Source organism: Cicer arietinum, chromosome 7 (genome assembly GCF_000331145.2).
Source record: "Cicer arietinum cultivar CDC Frontier isolate Library 1 chromosome 7, Cicar.CDCFrontier_v2.0, whole genome shotgun sequence".
Lineage (NCBI taxonomy): Eukaryota > Viridiplantae > Streptophyta > Magnoliopsida > Fabales > Fabaceae > Cicer > Cicer arietinum.
The window spans coordinates 53,778,069-53,794,328 of NC_021166.2; the positions used below are offsets into that span (position 1 = coordinate 53,778,069).

A 16,260-nucleotide genomic window follows, 5' to 3' on the forward strand; every position below is an offset into this window, starting at 1 on the left:
AATACCAAATTGAAATTGACATTCAAAGCATGTAGTACTACAATAAGATCCTAAAAAACTTCAACACTGCATATAGGTTAACAAGTACAAAATCTCTTAAAAGGTCAATTAAAAACCCAATACAATCATCATACAATTGAAAAATAAAATTCAGCACTTTGTCAATCTTAATTTATACACATTTTATATATTGGTACCGTTTAATTATTATCAAAACTTACAATCAATCTTGCAGCCTTTTCATTGACAATTGATCCATCTTTACGAGTGCGGGTATTAAACCTCTTTATGCCCAGGCAACACTCCTTTTCCCTTTTTTATCTACAACTAAACAAATAAGTTAAATGCATTTCATTTTTAATTTAAATTAAAGCCATAAAAATAGAAATAGGAATAAACCTTCTCATCAATAAGCTTTGGGAGGCTTTTTGAACCCATACAATGAACATCTTCAAATTTAGCACGATTTTGCCTATTAATTTTACTTATTTTCTGCAATTGATATAAAATATTAGTCTAAATAATAAACTCTTTAATATATTACTCATAATATATACGACTTACTTGTCCTTCATCAGAAAACCAATGACGAACCAAACCACGATATTGATATTTTCTGCAATTGATATAAAATATTAGTCTAAATAATAAACTCTTTAATATATTACTCATAATATATACGACTTACTTGTCCTTCATCAGAAAACCAATGACGAACCAAACCACAATATTAATTTGGGTCAATCCTATCATTTGGTACAAGAGATGCAACTTCTTCTTCTGTTTTAGTAGGGTCATATGCCATTGACTTTAGATCACTCTTCCATTGCCTCCATTTCTCATTCAGCTCAGATTTTAACATTTCTCTTGTTAAGTTATTTATTGGAGGAACAAACTCATATTTACTCTACACAATAAGAGATGTTAAAGAAACATGTTATATTAGTTAAATGTATTCTTACAGTTATCAACATGTTATGATGTAGTTTGAGTGTGCTAAACATCTTTATTCTTGAACTATAAGTATGATTATAAATTGTTAATCCATCAAATATTCCTAACATCATCATTGTACATCAAACATGTTAGAGCACAAAAACAACAAAACATGTTAATTTTAATAAGACATGTTAATTGTACATCTCAATTGACTTCTTAAAAAAATATGTTATATTAGTTAAATGAATAATCATAATACCTCTATTAATTTCAACATTTCTTATTTGTAATCATTTGGCATGACTTTCCATGACTTGTAGTCAATAGGAGCATATTGATGCCTTCTAGCTACGCTACCAATGAAACAAGTTAGAGTTGTCCCTTCCTCACCAATGAGTCGACAATATTTGTTTCTTCCATTGTGTCTTATTTCCACTTATTGATTGAGGCTAATTTACCTGCTAATATTGTTGAGATAAGGCTTAGGCAGGCTCAGGAAATTATAGAAGAATTGCTCAAACCTGTGGTAAGTTCCTTCACTAAATGTATTAATTTCTCTATGCGTTAGGTTGTGGTAGGTGGCTAGTATTCTGCTTCATTTTGTTTTAAGACCAATATATATTAAGATTTCGATCCAGGATGGTTTAGACATATTTAAAAGCTTTAAAATTCCTAGGCAAAAGAAAGGAAACATGTTCAAAGATATACATTTGTCAGTTAATCATGTGGATACGAGTGATATCATTTGTTTCATTGAAGTCAGGAACAAAAGTTCCCATCCTATACTACAAGTGATTATTGACGGTTAGACGGTATTACTCCTTTTGTTTTCTCTTCAAAGGCTTCACATTTTGTATTTGTACTCTAAAGTTTGCCTTAGACTTTAAGTGAGTAAAATTTTATTTATTAGCATTTATTTCAAGACCAGATGGAATACCTTCCCCTTTTTCAGGGAAGTTTCTATTCAAATCACCTTAAACCAGCACTTCAAATTCACAAAAAATATCAATTTAAACATTTTTGTGCAATCTAAACAATTTTAAAATTTTCTCGAGCTTTCTAGTATGTACAAATAATATCTACCCTAACACAACCATGTTATTGTTGAAATCAAGTACATCGAAACTTCCATATTGTAGTCACAGGTTCAGAAATTACAAAGATTCAAAGCACATAAATAACAAAGCAGAAATTACAAAGAAATAACAAAACAGAAATTACAAAGAACAACACAGAAATAACAAAACAGAAATTAAACGCAACACCGGTCACAGATTCAGGTTGTGCAAAAATACACAAACAATACAAAAATTCAAAATTTACCGGTGATGTGAGAACGATGGTCACAATGACGACAAGAACAATGGACGTGGTGCAAGAACGGTCATGACAACGACGAGAACGGTGGATGTGGTGCGAGAATGGTTACGACGACATCGAGAACAGTGGTCACAACTCGAGATTCAACGAACGCAAGAATACAACAGATTAGGGCTCGGGGTTGATTGACAGCGAGAAAGTGGTTGATCGAAGGCGAGAAGGAGAAGGAAATAGATTGGAGCTGTAGATTGAGAGGTTAGGGATTTAGATTGGGGCTTGGATTGGGTGAAAGAGAAGAACAGTGTAAGACCCTTAATTTTTAAATCCTAAATTATACTATTTAAGGGTATTTTGTGTTGAATTTCTTAGGCTTCTAGCCCAGTTTTTGGTACTTAGTGAGTTAAATGCCAAAAATATATTTTTGGAAATTGGATTAAAATTATTTGTTGGAGAATAATTTATTTACGTTACGAAGAATTTAATACCGGACAATTTTGTTAAAAATATCCCCAGTTGCAAAAACTTTTATCTGTCAATTGAGTTGCGACGAGAGTAGATATTTTTATCAAATGGTTTGAGAGGTTATGGGTGAAATGGCCATTTTGATAAATATCTAGATATTTTTAGATATTTGTTAAGTTATATATATATATATATATATGTTTGGAGGGAAAAAGAAAGGAAAAGGAAAAAGAAAGGAAAAAGGAAAGAAAAGGAAAAGAAAATAAACAGAGGAAAGGAAAGAAAACATAATCCTTTCTTCCTCTCCTTGCCTCGCGACACTACATCTCTTCTTCCTTCTCCCTTCATCTTTTTTGTTGCTTTCTTTTGCTTCAAGAAAAGAAACCCAAGGCTTGGTGGGTGAGAAAGCAAAGAATTTCTCAGCTTCACTTTTCTTCTTTGATTCGAGAACGAAGAAAAACGGTGTTAGGGGTTTTCAAAACCGTTAAACGCAAACCTCCATGTTTCTTCTAGATCTAAGCTTCGTTTCGAAAAGAGATAGAAGGGAAAGTTGCTCACCTCCACGCTACGGTCCTAGTGAACTAACTTTGGAAGCGACGTCGCGAACAAAGATTTTATCAGAATTACTCGCGGTACCGTAATCGCTCGTTAAAGCTAACGTTAAGGTAAGAGCTCCTTCCAAACTTTTAGTTTGCATTTAGGGACTTATCTGTGGTTGTGTGGAAAATAAATTTGTTAGGGTTGAAATGTTGATTTGGGGAAAATGAATTTAATGCTTTTATGGGTGAAATTTTAGAGTTGGGTTTTGGTGATATTGATGAGTGTTTCATGGAAAATGAATTTAACTCATTTATGTGTGGTTTTGAGGAAATGAAATTTGATGTGTTTGAGTGGTGGGTTGAGATAATTTTGTGGTTGTCGTGTTTGACGTGTTCATAATAAATATTTATAAATTTTGAGATGTGTTTGTGTGGATTTTGTGGAAAAATGAATTGATGTGATTTGGTGTGAATTGTGGATTGAATTTGAGAATATGTCTTAGTATGTTCTGTATGGAATTTGAAAATCATTAGAGTTAAACGATGTAGTACCTCAATTTTGTCCTATAAAATAATTTAAAGTTATTTTAATAATAATAATATATATTTTACAGTTATCATCAAAAATCTAAACATCTTTATTTTACATAAAAAAAAAAAATTGAGTTACAGTAAAAACAATTCAAAGTGTTTCTGATTTGGCATGGCAACACATCAGTACCCAATACACCAATCCATTCCACCCTGCCAACACTCAACTTCACCTTCATCTTCCATTCTACATGCTTTTATCTGCTTGACTTTGGCAAGAGCTTTTGCAAACCCTCCTTTATATTTGCATTCCCAGCATCCTGTCATAACTCTGCTTTATATTATCTGTATTTAAGCATTTCCAAGTACAAACAACATATTAGAAGCCAGTTAATTGATTCATTTTATATGAGATATACTAATAAAGGTATTACTTGTATAACATTCCTTTATAACCTCTACACTCAAAATCTGCATTTTGCAACAAACACATACAAAATCCAGAACCTGATTTTATCTAATAAACAGAAGAATTCACCACTTTAATTTACTTTTAGTCTATAAATAGAGTTTGAAACGAAAAAAGAGGAAGAAAATTCGAAATTTGGAAATAGAGAGTAGATTTTCTTTTTGGGAGAAAAATTTGTAAAAAAAAATACACTAAAACAGAGATTGAGTTTTGCCACTATTCAAACATACAGAAACAGAGGAACAAAGAGAAGGATTAAGGTATTTTCGTTTTTTTCATTTTTCTTTTTCTAATCATAATCTAAATGTAATCTGTTGAGTTTGAGTTATGAATAAAAGATGAAAATTGTTTATTATTATTGATCTGAGTATAAAAAATGTTAAAGATAATAGGATTAAAAACTCAAACCTTGAATGCCGTTGTCGTCGTCGGAATGCCAACCGTGTTTCTTGGTCACTCCGTTCGCACTCTGACTCCCTTCTTCCTCGACGACCTGATCCAGCGGCCTCATTCCAACGCCGTTCTTGTTCATGGTCTCGATGATGAAGTTTGTGTAAAACCATGGCTCTGTTTTTCTCTTTTGAAATTTTTGATCTCCAATCTCCTTTACCCTAGCCGCCGCTCATCTTGGTTTTGCCTACGCCTTTTTTCAAGTTAGGGTTTGTTTTACAAATCAGTTTTCTGAAGGTATTGGGCCATGGTTATTTGCAGCCCATTTACGTTTTTTTAGGTATAACTTCTTTTTTTTAGTTTGATCATTGCCTTTTATTTTTAAAAATATACATGCTTGAATATTTAATCAATTTCTAAAAAAAAATAATTATTATTATATTTTTATCTCTTTTTATTTTTTTATTTAGATATGACATATTTTTTTTTTCTTTGGAGATAGTAATATAAGTTGTTTTTTTTTTACTTTGAAATTTAATATTAAATAATAATTTTTTTTTAAGAGTATTAAATTAGATGTGACATCTTGTTTTTTACTCTTTGAGTTTTGAGACACGAGTTGTACAACTCGATCGTCTTAAAACTCATATTTTAAGATAATTATCCAACTCAAACATCTTTTTAATCTTTGAGTTATTAGAACATAAGTTGTGACAATTTGGTGGTTCTAAATCTCATCTTCATAAATAAATTAATAAATTAAAAAATTATAAACAAATTAAAAATTATTAAAAAGTTAACTAAAAATAACATTTTTTTTAATCCCGGAGTTACATAATACAAATTATATATTTTAATAGCTCTAAAATTTATTTTTTTTATAAATAAATAGATCTAAAATCAACTTTTTTTTAATTTAATTAATTAGATGTGTTTATTTTAATCTTGGAGTTGTTAAGACACACGTTAAACATTTTGTTGGTTTTAAAACTCAATTTAAAAATAAAAAAATATTCTTAAGAGGATTAAAATTAGATGTGACATTTTTTTTACTCCTTCAGTTTTGAGACACGAGTTGTACAACTCGACCGTCTTAAAACTCATATTTTAAAATATTTATTCAAATCAAGCAAGCTTTTTTTTAAGTTCGTCAAATTTAATCTTTTTTTTAAATAACGAAATACAATTTATTTAAAAGCAATCAACACATCCGCATTTTCTACCAAGAACTACGTAGCTTTGATTTCTCCATCGCACCGGGAGATACGTAGGAGCAAGATCATACTCTTGTCAAGCACAATAATAAAAACTTTTTTTTTACTCTTTTAAACACGCTTTTATCTCAAGAAAATCATATTTATAAAAAATAATTTTATATCTATATTTAATAATAAAGAGAAATAAATATAGTTAAGTTGATATAATTTTGCACAATTAATTATAGGTAACCGTTTTTTTAGCGGATGTCGTAGGGTACTAATACCTTCCCTACGCATAATCGACTCCCGAACTCAAAATCTGGTTTCAAATACCGTTTTTTTAATTTTTAAGGGTTTTTCAATATTTTCCCTATTTTAAACTAAATTTTGGTGGCGACTCCATTGAATTAGAAGAAAACTCGAAATTTTAGGCCGCGACAAACGAGTATTAAAAATGAGGAATCTTTTAATATCTTTGTTTACTTAATGTTTGTTGTGAAAATCATTAGAGTTAAACGAGTATTAAAAATGGGGAATCTTTTAATAGCTCTGTTTACTTAATGTTTGTAGTGAAAATTGTTAGAGTTAAATGAGTATTAAAAATGGGGAATCTTTTAATAGCTCTGTTTACTTAATGTTTGTAGTGAAAATTGTTAGAGTTAAATGAGTATTAAAAATGGGAAATATTTTAATATCTGCATTTACTTAATGATTGTCGTGAAAATTGTTAGAGTTAAATGAGTATTAAAAATGGGGAATCTTTTAATATCTGCATTTACTCAATGATTGTCGTGGATAGAGTTAGAGTATGCTCATGCATTTCATAGTACATGGTAACCGCGATGGGGCCATGGTGATAGTGGTGACCATGATGGGCCACGAGATGATGCCATGTGAATTGTTGGTTCATCTTATCCTTGCGGGGATTGTCGCGTCGTGCTGATCTGTGAGAGATTGCACTCTAGAATGTGCTGATCTGTGAGCGATTGCACTCTAGATCGTGTTGGTCTGTGAGAGGCTGCACGCCAGTAAATCATGCTGATCCGTGAGAGATTGCACCTTGGTAATTAGTACTGGTCTGTGAGAGGTTGTACAATTATGATTTACGCCCTTCGAGGAGGGTTTTGGTTTGGAATTCCGAGTCCATGCATTTTGGCATATACGCATTGCATTAGGGTGCTTGGCACGTGAGTCGTGTTTGATTTAAGATTATGATTGAGTCTTTGAACTCAAGTTGTCATGGTGATTGTGTTATAATTGCCAAGTGTGGATGTTTTGAAATTGTGTGTAAGTGTGATTGATTGCAAAACTATTTCGAAACTCAAGATATCGTGGTGATTGCGCTATAATTGTTAAGTGTGATTGTTTGGATTTGTGTGTAAGTATTGATTGGTTTCGAAACCCTTTTAAAAGCTGAATTTTGCTGTTTTTTTGCTGCTGTCTGATGTGTATTCGAATACAGACTATTGTATTCAAATACAGACATGTTGTTTTGCTACTGACTTACTGTGTAGTCGAATACAGACTGTTGTATTCGAATACAGACATGCTGATTTTGCTGCTGAATGTTGAAACAACCTTGTATTCGAATACAAAGATGCTGTATTCGAATACAACAGTGTTGTTTTGTTAAAAACTTCATTTTTCAACCTTGTTTATGCATGTTTGGCATATGGAAACCCTTTTAAGGTGCATGTTAAGTTGAAAGGTTATTTTGTGCATTTAAAAACTTAAATTGTGTTGATTGTTAATTTCGGTTGGTGACCATTTACAACTATTGTGGAAATCTGAGCTTTGCCCTGAGATAAGAAAACTTCATTTTTCAACCTTGTTTATGCATGTTTGGCATATGGAAACCCTTTTAAGGTGCATGTTAAGTTGAAAGGTTATTTTGTGCATTTAAAAACTTAAATATTCTTTGTTTTGAACACTTAGTGGAAAATCTCACAATTGTGAGGACTGGATGTAGCCCGAGTTAGGTGAACCAAGATATATCCTTGTGTGGTATCTCTTCCCTTATCTATTTACTTTCAGTTTGATTGATTATCAAGTTAAATACATAAACTGAATTACTGATTTTAACTAACCAAGAACGTTATCCGTTTTCTGGCTAAATCCAAGAACGTTCTTCGTTTTCTGTTTTCACAACCAAGATCAATCTTGAGTCATTTTCTTAAGTTTTTAACATAAATTTTTAAAAGGGTGAATTTACAATTCAAACCCCCTTTTCTTGTAAATTGACATTGCTACTTCAAAGGCTTTAAGAATATTTTCTACTTGCATAGATGGATTTAACAATACTATCATTTTAGTGGATTAAATCTTTGATTGTACTAAGAAAAAAATCTCTCTTTCAAGGGAGAACTAGATGTAACAATAATTATTGTGAACTATTATAAAAATCATTGTGTGTTCTTCTCTTTCCTTCTCTCTTTATTTTCATATATACTTTAGTTCTTTGTGTCTTATTTTCAACTTCTTTTAAATAAACGATTTATAAAATATAAAGAATTTAAAGTTTAAATTTTACAACTCAATTCAAACTTCATTTCTTGTGTTTTTAGCAACTTTAATGTATGTTCATATTTATATGTTGTTTGATGTAGTCATGACCACTAGTTTTTTAGGGAGGTCAATTGTAGGTGGGGAGGTAACTTTAGTGGAAGGAACATTGTTGATAGGCATTCTCAATGAGTGTTGTGGTTCATTTGGTCTTTGAGGACTACACTTCCTAGAAAATGACAAATGAAATTATGATATGGAAAACTGAATCTCTTAATTCTATTAATCGTTAGGTCCTATCAAGTGTATCAAATTTGTTTTCAAACTTGAAATTTAGTTAAGGTAGTCAACTAAAAGTTCTCAATAACAATTATCTTTTTCTTAATTGAGTACGCTAAGGAATAAAGATTGTCATTTGGTTGTGGATTCCTTAACAACTCAAAAGGGTGATAAGTTGAATCATGAGAATTTGTGAGAACTAAGAACCTAAGTAAAACATAAGTAAAGATAAAATGTCAATAAAGTGCAAGTAAAAAAGGAGATTTTCATTGATTGATGTATTTTACGATGTGATATATAATAGGTATTTATAGACTTAAAAATCAAAGTCAACTCCTATTAGTCACGATATTGGCCACCTAATAGTAATTCTTCAATTTTCATTACTTAGCTAAACTCGTGTGGTCGTTTCTAAGATCAAGCCTAGTTCCTACTCACCTAGCCATCGACATTTTAGGATCAATAGACAACGAGTATTTTCTTAATTAGGGATGACAATGAATATCAACAAACACATATATAAGTCATCTGCTACTCGCCTTGTTGGATAAAAATGATATTCATATCATATCCATATCCACGTAGATATATTGTAAAAGGATATTAATGAATTTTTAAGTATCTATTGGTGTTAGCAGATATCTGAATATAATCTCTTAAACAAAATAAATTATTTATATACAAAAATTATTATGGTTTGCAATTGTATAATATTTTTACCCATTTTTTGTCAACCCAAAAAAGTATTAACACTTACAACAAATATTAATGCATTCAAAATTTCATTATAAAAAGTAAAAATAAGTTAACACAAACAAAATATTTGAGAAATTTTAATTATAAAAAATATTAGTATATTAACACATACACAGAATACATTACAACATAATAATTTTATTAATTTTCTAACGGATAGGAATATCCATTGGTAAATATAATATTAGAGTCTTCATATTCATTAACTGACCAGTAGTTAGAATTTTTGTTTGTTTTACCCCAGTTGAGTTATCCACCTTGTGTCCATTTCAGATTTTATAAGGAGATGCCCGCAAGTAATTAATTTTTTTTTGAAAATATCTACTTTTCACAGTGCTTCCTAAAAGATAGCACCTCATGCTTACCCGTTCATTTCTCAATTTGTTTAATTTTCAAATATCTAGGAAATAGGTAATTTACGGTTGATTTATTTGGCAACATCATAATTAAATTTCCTTTGACACATCACTTGAAACTCTTACTCCTTCTTTTCACGGGTTTATGGACTCATTAGTTGGTCTGTCAAACCACAGACAACTTGAAATTTAGTAGGTTAAAATTTATTTAATCCATCAAACAAGTAATAGACTTTTAAGTCTATTGAACTTTAGTGATTAAATAGGTGAATGAATACAGAAAATTGAAACTAGTAAAGAAATTGAAAAAAAAAAAGAGATCATTAAAAATTGTCCTCAATGAGCCAATCTATTTCACTTTGTCACTGTCTCATTTTTTAGTGGTCTAAGCAAGAATAGATCAACTTAAGTGGGAGGATTTAAAATATGAATTCTCTTGATAAAAAAGGGTTAAACGAGTTTTATCTTAATAGATTATTTTGAATATTTTAAATATTAAGAAAAAATCTCTAATATTTATAGTTCATATTTAATATCATATTAGATTTACCAAAATCATATTAGATTTTAAAAACACACACCGAATAATTATAATTTTAACAAACTAATATCATACTAAATAAATATATACATAAACTTCAATTGTTTAATTTAACAATAAAAATATAAATATTAAATTTATAAATTATGAATTCGATCTCTACTAATATAATTGAAGAAAAGCAAATATAAATTCCTTTAGATGTTTAATTAACTATAAAACTTTCTTACTTTGAATTAGAGACCATTCTACGTGCAACATGTTGGGGGCAAATACCCCACTCATTTGATTTTCCCATGACTAGTTATATAATAAAATATATTTTATCTCAATATATATTAGGTGTTGTCCCCACTAAACTACTAATCTTTAAAAGATATTAGTATAAACTAACAAATATATTGTATCTTCAATGGGGTATTCATCTTAAAATACGAAGATAAATAGAAAAAATATAATTGTAGATAAAGTGTTTAATTTTTGGATACATATATAATTATAATATTTTTAATATCCACTAATTAAACTTTTGGACTGGTCACTCTTTAAATTAAAACACTGTCTCTTCAACTCAAATTTGATATCATCAAAAAATAAATTTATACTTCTATACCTATGGCTACAATAAAGGGATAGGTAGATTTGGCGTTGAAGAGAAATATTAAAAATAAAAAATTATTACATACCCCACAAAGAATATTTTTTAGCCTAACAAAGAATATTTTATGACTAAAAAAATATATATATATTTTTAAAATTACTAAGGTCACGCAATTCCGTCATTCCCCACACAAAAAGCACCATCCATCCAAAAGCCAAAACAAACCGCACTTCATTTCATGTTGTTTTTGTCGCACTAACAAAAAAAAAAAAAACATTTTCTTTGCTTCTCTCTTCTCTCTCTATTTAGTTTGTTTGCTTCATTTTCCTTCTCTATCAACCAAATCTAGAGCAACCCATTTCGTTGTTTAATGTTTAGGGTTTCTTTCTTCTTCCATTTTGCTGAATGAGTTCACACCCTTTTCTACAGTGACACTGTTTGAGTCACTCTTTCAAACAAGGTATCTATTTGTAATAATGGGTTTCATTTCATTTTTCAATCCTCCAAAATATTATTTTTTGGTGTTGTCTTTTTTAAGATAGTTGCTTTTAACATTTGTTGGTTTCTCTGTGTTCATTGATCTGTGTGTGTTTTTGCAATTTGATTTCTGTAGGAGATTGTTTTGTCTGCTGATTTGTTATCTGAAGATTTAGGAGTTCTGATATTTGATTTGTGGGTATTTAATCATTTGATTTGATTCCTCTTACCCCTGCCCTCTCATGGATGATTGTTGTTATTTCTCTAAATTTTGCTTGTCTATGTAAAAACACAATTTGTTGTGGAAACATGTTTTTTTTTAACTTTAAAATGTGGGATTTTTGATAATATTTTCAATGTGGTTTTTTGTTGTTGCAGTGTGCCACTGTTTGTGCTCTTTGTGAGACTTTTGTGTTCATTCTTAGATTAGACTAAAATCTGTTACTTTAGTTTGATAAAAATCTCTCCCCTTGGTTTATGTATTGATTTCATTCATGCCTTCTTTGTTGTTTTAATCTGACATTGAATTTCCAATCAAACCTCGTAGCTGTGTAGTTTATTAGCATTCTTGGGGTATTATTATTTGTGTGGTGAGATGAACATAATGTTGTAAATATGTGGATTTATGAAAATAACTTCTGTTTGCTAATTTCTTGTTCATATGATGAATGTGAGATTTGTGTTTTTTTATGCTGTATATTGTTTTACCTGGCTATCTGCTAGTCCTACTAGTGTGTGGCAATGTTTGTTTTGAACACTCAAACATTACTATTACTAAGGATTTTTCTGACTGTGCGATTTGGTGTTGTTTGCTAATACCAAATCAGTTCATGATCTGACCTAGTAATCCAGGGACTAAACCAAATTTTCTAATGTAGTAAGAACTATAGATGTTTCCTTAACATTTGGGTTAGTAAAATATTTAAAGGAAGATAGGTAATTGCTATAACTATAAGTTCCCTTTCTCCCTTTATATTGGTCCTATTTTCAGGTTCAGATTTTGTATAATTTTCATTTTAAGAGGAGATTAAGATTTCTGTACGAATCTTCTTATATTTGTAGAATCCGATGAGTGTGACGTTGGCCTTTGCTTTTTTTTTTCTCCAATTTATCTGTCATATATTTACCATGTGAAGGAAAATTTTCTGTTGTGTGTGTGCACTTGATCTTGTTTATGTTCTTTCCATAGTATTATTTGTGGCACAGTTTAAATTGTCCTTTTCATTGTGTCTAGTGGTACTTCACTTTGTTTAGGTGAAATTCCATGTTCTAGTATATCTTGAGGTGATAAAATTTAGGTGGTTTTCTTTATTATTTTGTTTAATAATTAATAAGTAGCTGATTATTGTTAAATATATTCATTATTAGGCCTTTTATTTCGACTCTATTATGGCTGGGGAAACAACATGGATCAGCCACTATGATGATGACATGAAAAAGGAGACCGGGGATTTTGATTTTGAACTTGATGAGGACATTGATAAAGAAGTGACTGCTGTTTCTGTGGATGTAATTTTGCCTGAAGATTTATTGGAGCGTATCCTAGCCTATCTTCCCATTGCAAGCATTTTTCGGGCAAGCTGTGTGTGCAAAAGATGGCATGCAATTGTTACTTCGGAAAGGTTTTTATGGAACCCTTCCCATTTGCTACCGCAGAAACCCTGGTATTTTATGTTCACCAGCTCTGATGTACCAATCGGTCATGCTTATGATCCGAATCTTCGAAAATGGTATTGCATTGAACTCCCCTTCATCGGAACTTCTAATTGGTTCATTTCTTCATCATATGGTTTAGTTTGTTTCATGGACAATGACAGCAGAAGTGAATTATGCATGTGTAACCCTATTACCAAAAGCTGTAGGAAGCTTCCAGAGCCTCCAGGGATGAGATTTTCTGATTACGGTGCATTAGCAATTTCGGTGAACAAGGAATCACATGGTTATACTGTGGCTATTGTGAAATCAAAGCAAGTTCCCGAAAACTTTTTTCGGTGGGATATCTCAATTCTTATATACAATTCAGAGGAGGAAGTGTGGACAACGCCATTAACGAAGGTTTTGACGGGGTGGAGAGGTGGTGACGAGAGTGTGATATGCAATGGCATGCTTTACTTTATAGTTTACTATACGGGGGGAATTCCACCGGAAAGCCGTCACTCTTTAGTCGCATATAATATTTCCAATCGATTTTCTCAAGCTAGCTTGAGCTTTATTCCTGTACCTTGTTCCCTAACATGTGGCCGTCTAATGAATATGAAGGAGAAGCTTGTAATGGTGGGAGGAATTGGCAAACATGATCGACCGGATATAATAAAAGGAATTGGTATTTGGGTTCTTCATGATAGTAAGTGGGAAGAGATTGTCCGAATGCCGCACAAATACTTCCAAGGCTTTGGAGAGCTTGATGATGTTTTCGCTAGCAGAGGCATCGATGATGTAATATATATTCAAAGTTATGGATCTCCGGCACTTCTCACATTTGACATGAACATTAAACAATGGAAATGGGCACAAAAATGCCCGGTAACAAAGAAGTTCCCTCTACAACTTTTCACTGGTTTTTGCTTTGAGCCGAGGTTTGAAATTGCTCCGTAGTTTGTTATTCTCTATAGAATCAAACAGCGGCTTTTGACAATTATGTCAAAGTTTGTGGAGATTTTCTCCATTGTTCTTAAGTTGAAATTTCTAAAATGATTTATGTGTTTCAACTTGATGATATACGATGGTGATTCATGAATACTGAATATTTATTATAACATTTGAAAATACAACAGAGCTATATTGTTTATGATGTATTAGCTAGTGTATGTCTCGCATTTGTTAATCAAAACAGAACATTTTACTGTTCACAGTTATATATTTCTCATTAATTTTCCTGAAAACTAGATGTCATTTTGCATTTAAATTTATCTGATTGATTTGAAAAAAAAAATAGCCTTTCTGTAGTTTAAAAAGGTTAATTTGAGAATTTTATATATATGTAAACCATGTTAATTTTGATAAGTTGTAAGTGAACCAATTTTCTAATGATTTGCTTTGTATAGTGGCAGTGTCATTCAGAATGTACCACATCCATGCACTGTTTTTTAATAACATGTATTAGATTCAGACAGATTAAGGCATGTGTTCTTATCTAATTCACCGGTCTGCATTAGTGTCCACATATAAGCACATGTGAAACTCCTTGACAGTTGATAGAAACAACTTATGAAATATCCATGAGTTGATAGAAATATTTATATGTAAATAATTTGATTTGATTTTATCTTTTGTTTTAAAAGTATTTTATACATATAAAGTATCTATATGATAAACGTACGTTTATATTATAAGTGATTAATCGAGTGGTTTATCCGTAATAGGGACATATTTGTTGTTAGCTGTAGGGCTCATTGATGATCTTGATATTAAATGGATATTTTTTTCTAGTTGTGTAACACATGAAATATTTGATTTATTGATGAGTCAATTATCATATGTGAAGCGCTTAAAATGTGAAAATTGTTGTGATGGTATGGTTGGTGGAGAAGTGAGGTCCACACCTCCTTGGTGGAGATGTGACAAATAAAGGTTTAATAAACTTTGCTTTTTAAATGGCTATCACTTCTTCACAATTTTAGAATATTCAAATGGCTTCTCAAAGGGCCTAGGGAATGGAATGGAAGTGCATCGAAGTGGCAATTGAGTTTTGAATTTTATAATTTTTATATTATTGAACATATTTTACTCAATCAATAAAACTAAACCCTAATTAAAGCAATTAATAAAAAACAAAACTCTAATTCCTAACTAACAATTCGTGATCAAGGGAAGTATAGAAGCAATGAACCTTAGTGTTCAAGATCTTTCCTTTTGTTTCAATACTAATTGTGATGGTTTCTTTTTAATAGGGAACAAAAGGTGGATCATACGAGTACTCGCTGGGTGGAACATGAACTTTGATTTGGGAATTAGGTTTAATTTTAATTTATTTGATTCATGTTTAATTTTTTAATAATTATAAATTTATTAAATTTTTTAGTTAGGATTTAAGTTTTTAATTAAATTTTTTTGATATAGATTTAATTTCAATTAATTTTATATTTAATTAAATTGATGTAATGACTATTTTACAAACTGCATATATTTGGAGGGCTAAAATTTCTATTAAATTTCAAATTTTATATGAACCAAAAATGTAATACCATAAGTTAATTGTCTAGAATATAACTTTAGCATTAACATAATTCGACAAAAGAGATGATTAATACAATCCCGACACAAAGTCATGAAAATGTATTCATACACATACTAAACATTCAAAGAAAAACATAGAAATATGGAGTACATAACACATCCATGGTTCAAAATAATTCCCTATAAACTATAAGCAGACTATAGTGTAAACTGACACACGTCATTTCTTCAACATGTGGTCTGAGCATTTCTTACCTGTAACACATTTGAATAAAGTTGGATGAGATTACATCTCAGTGGGTCCCAATAAATGAAATTAATCAATTAGCATTCTAACTCAGGACTACATTTATTTTCTGAGTTTCTCTTCAATGTTCAATTTTTACTAGTTCTAAATGTTCAAGTCATTAGACGTGAGTAATCTAACGACTTGAACTCTACCTAACAAGCATGTCGTAAAGACTACATTAGTTTTACTAATGCCCTCTTCTTGTTAGTAACTTTATTTTGGTAAGATTGGACATGATTACGTCCGTAAGTGGTGCCCCACTTACCCTCGCTTACCCCTCGCTTCCGTCGTATATAGACGGAGAATTCATCTAGCTAGGATGAATCCTATACTTCTCACTTTAATCAAATATATAGGAATTATATACAACAATCCACACACATGTGCACACAAATATAACATCATCTATTAATACATATATTAAAGACTATCAT

General features: G+C 30.7%; 1 protein-coding gene across 1 annotated transcript; it reads left to right on the plus strand.

The window, feature by feature from the left end:
• The first annotated feature begins 11,204 nt into the window (after positions 1-11,204).
• On the plus strand, positions 11,205-14,227 carry LOC101509035 (F-box/kelch-repeat protein At3g61590-like). Its single transcript, XM_004510652.4, has 2 exons — positions 11,205-11,344; positions 12,730-14,227. The coding sequence occupies exon 2, from the start codon at positions 12,751-12,753 to the stop codon at positions 13,954-13,956; it is 1,206 nt and encodes a 401-aa protein (XP_004510709.1). The 5' UTR covers positions 11,205-11,344; positions 12,730-12,750; the 3' UTR covers positions 13,957-14,227.
• Positions 14,228-16,260: the final 2,033 nt, after the last annotated feature.

What these genes read in the sequence shown, in the direction of transcription:
- LOC101509035 (XM_004510652.4), top strand. Translation starts at nt 12,751, where the DNA reads ATGGCTGGGGAAACAACATGGATCAGCCACTATGATGATGACATGAAA.